The sequence below is a fragment of the Amphiprion ocellaris genome, chromosome 20, assembly GCF_022539595.1.
Source record: "Amphiprion ocellaris isolate individual 3 ecotype Okinawa chromosome 20, ASM2253959v1, whole genome shotgun sequence".
In the NCBI taxonomy this organism is placed as follows: Eukaryota; Metazoa; Chordata; class Actinopteri; family Pomacentridae; genus Amphiprion; species Amphiprion ocellaris.
The window spans coordinates 15,747,030-15,750,465 of NC_072785.1; the positions used below are offsets into that span (position 1 = coordinate 15,747,030).

The 3,436-nt window shown below is 41.5% G+C and overlaps 1 protein-coding gene across 1 annotated transcript; it reads left to right on the forward strand.

The window, feature by feature from the left end:
- Window positions 1-590: 590 nt before the first annotated feature.
- Window positions 591-3,213, forward strand: arf6b (ADP-ribosylation factor 6b). Its single transcript, XM_023293701.3, has 2 exons — window positions 591-748; window positions 971-3,213. Exon 2 carries the CDS (start codon window positions 1,629-1,631, stop codon window positions 2,154-2,156), a length of 528 nt encoding a protein of 175 aa, XP_023149469.1. The 5' UTR covers window positions 591-748; window positions 971-1,628; the 3' UTR covers window positions 2,157-3,213.
- The last annotated feature ends 223 nt before the right edge of the window (window positions 3,214-3,436 follow it).

The following is a 3,436-nucleotide window of genomic DNA, read 5'->3' on the forward strand; positions in this document are numbered from 1 at the left end:
AGAAAATGCAAAGTGTTCAGGTTCAACTAAACATTTACTAAATGTGTCTTTAAATGTATTACTGAATTTGGCAAGTCACTGCCAGTAAATGCGTCAGAGACAGGCACCAAAGGGGTAGTGTGGAGGAATGCTAAATGTCACTGATTAAATGCAGTGATTTGTTTAACAAAAAGAGTCTAACAAAACGCCAACAACAGAGGGTTGTCAAGGCAGAAGCTCAAAACGAAGAGACACACTCGGGACTGAATAACTTCAGTTAACCACAAGGGGGTGATGTTACCCTTCACATAGGTAACTGAAAAGTCACTAGACTAACCATATCTAAACATTTCAAACTGAAAATATCCCCCATAATACACATAAGTGTATATGAATAAATGTGTTTTTATATTTACTGTAGCACCAGCGTTCTTAATGGCTAGAAGTGATAATAAAGAATACGGTACGTTTAAACGTTAATTGCTGCTATGTGTGAAGTAAACTATTAACTTTAAAGCGTGAAAACGGTACAGTTTATAGTGAAAACAAGCAGCATAACACTACAGTTTATTTCATGTCAGTGTGTGCGTGTTTTATTGTTTGTCCTGCTGGCCCAGACAGACAGAGCGGCTGAATGAAGTAGACGGGAGGAAGTGGCTGTTAATGCAGCTCCACACCTTTCCGGGGTAGCAGCACTGCGACCAGCTCCACTCAAAGGAGAAAGACGAGAGCAGGGTGTATTTACCGACACAAGAGGGGTAGATAGGAGGTAAATAACTTATATTTCAATTAACAGTTCAGTTTGTAAATATTGTTGCTAGACATTTAGTCATTGTCGCAAGTATTCTATGTCCAGATCTGATTAGTTTGCTGCAGCTAACTACCGTTAGGTAGCTAGCTCGAGGCTAGCTCGCTAGGCTAAGCTAGCTAATGTTAGCTTAGTAGCTTGCTAATTTTTAACGTCTGACCCTCCTTTTTTATCTGTTTTCAGAGGGACAGGAGTTTCGTGAGTGGATACGTGTGTTGTTGAGTCACCGAGGTTTTTTTCGAAGTCGTCCCTTCCACGGTGAAGTCACCCGGCGCGACGCTTGATGGAGTAGCCGCAGAAAGCTGCTTTTCTCTGGTAGCGGTGAAGAGAACAAGGGCGCACCCGGTGAGGAGCACCGCCACACACAAACCACCAGAAGGAATTCACAAGTACCGCGGCTTTTTTGGGGGGGCCTTAAATACACGCCGTGTCTGCTTTCTGCAGTTCCCAATCGCCACGGCCTGCGTTTGTCACACCGCTTTTTGCTGATTTGGCCAATACAATGAACGTCCTGCAACAGCTGCTGCCAAGTTCTTAGTGTGACCGTGCCATGTTGTGTACAGGCCCTGACAACAGTGTGCTACTCTGAACATAAATGTCCCTGCACTTAACAGGATCCTGACAGACTCTCAAGTCCCAAAGAAGAACTGTTTGTTAGATTTGAACATGTGTGTGCATTTTTGACTTTTTTCCCCCTCACGTATGCTCTTCACTGAGTCATGTTTTCACCAGTAAGCCCAAAATAAAGCTGAAGCTGTATTGTAAGTGAGTAATCATCAGCACGGTGTCAGAAACTTTTTTTTCTCGTTAGGAACAAAGTATTTATGCACAAGAGTTCAAAATGGGGAAAATGCTCTCAAAAATTTTTGGCAACAAGGAGATGAGAATATTGATGCTTGGACTTGATGCTGCTGGAAAGACAACAATCCTTTACAAACTGAAACTCGGACAGTCTGTGACCACAATCCCCACAGTCGGCTTCAATGTGGAAACTGTCACCTACAAAAATGTCAAGTTCAACGTCTGGGATGTTGGAGGCCAGGATAAGATTCGTCCTCTGTGGCGACACTACTACACAGGCACCCAGGGGTTAATTTTTGTGGTGGATTGCGCGGACAGGGATCGGATCGACGAGGCACGGCAGGAACTCCACCGCATCATTAATGACCGGGAGATGAGGGATGCCATCATCTTGATATTCGCCAATAAGCAAGACCTTCCGGATGCCATGAAGCCACATGAAATCCAAGAGAAGCTCGGATTGACCCGCATCAGAGATAGGAATTGGTATGTTCAGCCCTCCTGTGCGACCACAGGTGATGGACTGTATGAGGGCTTGACATGGCTAACCTCAAATTACAAATCTTAATGATTGAGTGCTGACTGTTTTAGGTCAAAACTGTAATAAAGTTGCAAGTAACAAATAACTTCTCGAAATGAGTATGGTTAAGAAATTTGATTATCTCCCATTTATTTTTAATACTACGTTTACCCCATGACTAATTTATCTTTAACTGGGTTTGCCGGCTTAAAGTTTGCTTGTACTCTGTAGCAGGCCTATATCACATTCATTATATTTGGGCTTGCTTGATGAATATTGAATTAATTGATTCTAAGGTTAAAGCCACAGAGATCACCGCCTTTGCCTGTTCTTTTTCCTGTTTTATATAATTTTTCTAATGAAGCTGAAGTTTTTATCTTCATTCTTGGACTGAAGCTTGTTTCAAGGTTCTTCTGTCTCTGTTGCGTTGAACTTGGATCTTTTTTTTTTCTGAGGAGAGCTCTTCAATGTCATGTAGCCTACTTGAAGGACTTTGACATTTGTTTTAACACAGTACTGTGATGAAAAGTATTCATTCTCAATGGTGTTGAGAAGGGGGGGGGGGAGCAAGGAAAAAATATCACCAATGCTTACATTTCATTGTCATCAGTCTGGGCATCAGCTAAAAAATTACTTCAGACATGTTTTGTTACCCCACCCAGTACCCTTATGTGGGCTATATAGTTAACTGATTGACCTTTTGTGTCATGTCTTGATACATAATTGTGCTGAATATTCAACAAATAGGCCTCCAGTAACTCTTAAACATGCTTGTCAGGATGCATTTTTAATTTTGGGTAATACGTAGTCAGTTGACTCAATCTTTCCAAAGGAATGTCATTCAGCTCTGTGCTCTCAATCTGATACCACAGTTGATTAGTCTCAGTATTGGGACATTATATGATAGCCTATATCTGTAGCATGAGTACGAAAGTACATTAACCCTACATCAGAGTCCATCTGTCGTGCAGTCAGAGGGAGCTGTTTACAGGTGAAATGTTGAATGACACCCTGTGGTGCAGCTCTTACTCCTATTTTGACTGGGGGAACCATGTACAGAACAATGTCATTGTAATGTCTTATTAAAAAAGTGATTTTAAATCTTTTATGTCTCTGTTTTGTCAAGGGTTAACGGCAGTTTGCGTGTGTGTGGGTGATGAAACCATTTCAAGTTCTGCGAAAGAAAAACTTTTGTTAGTGGTGGAGCTTAACATATATACAGTAATTTAAAAAAAGAAACATGGGAAAAAAACTCAAGCTCAGAGTTCAAAGTAGAAGGCTACAGTGTTAAAATTCTCCTGGGGTTTGAGTGCTATTGGCCAGTTTCT

Excerpts from the sequence above, each read along its gene's own strand:
- arf6b (XM_023293701.3), top strand. The coding sequence starts at position 1,629 with ATGGGGAAAATGCTCTCAAAAATTTTTGGCAACAAGGAGATGAGAATA.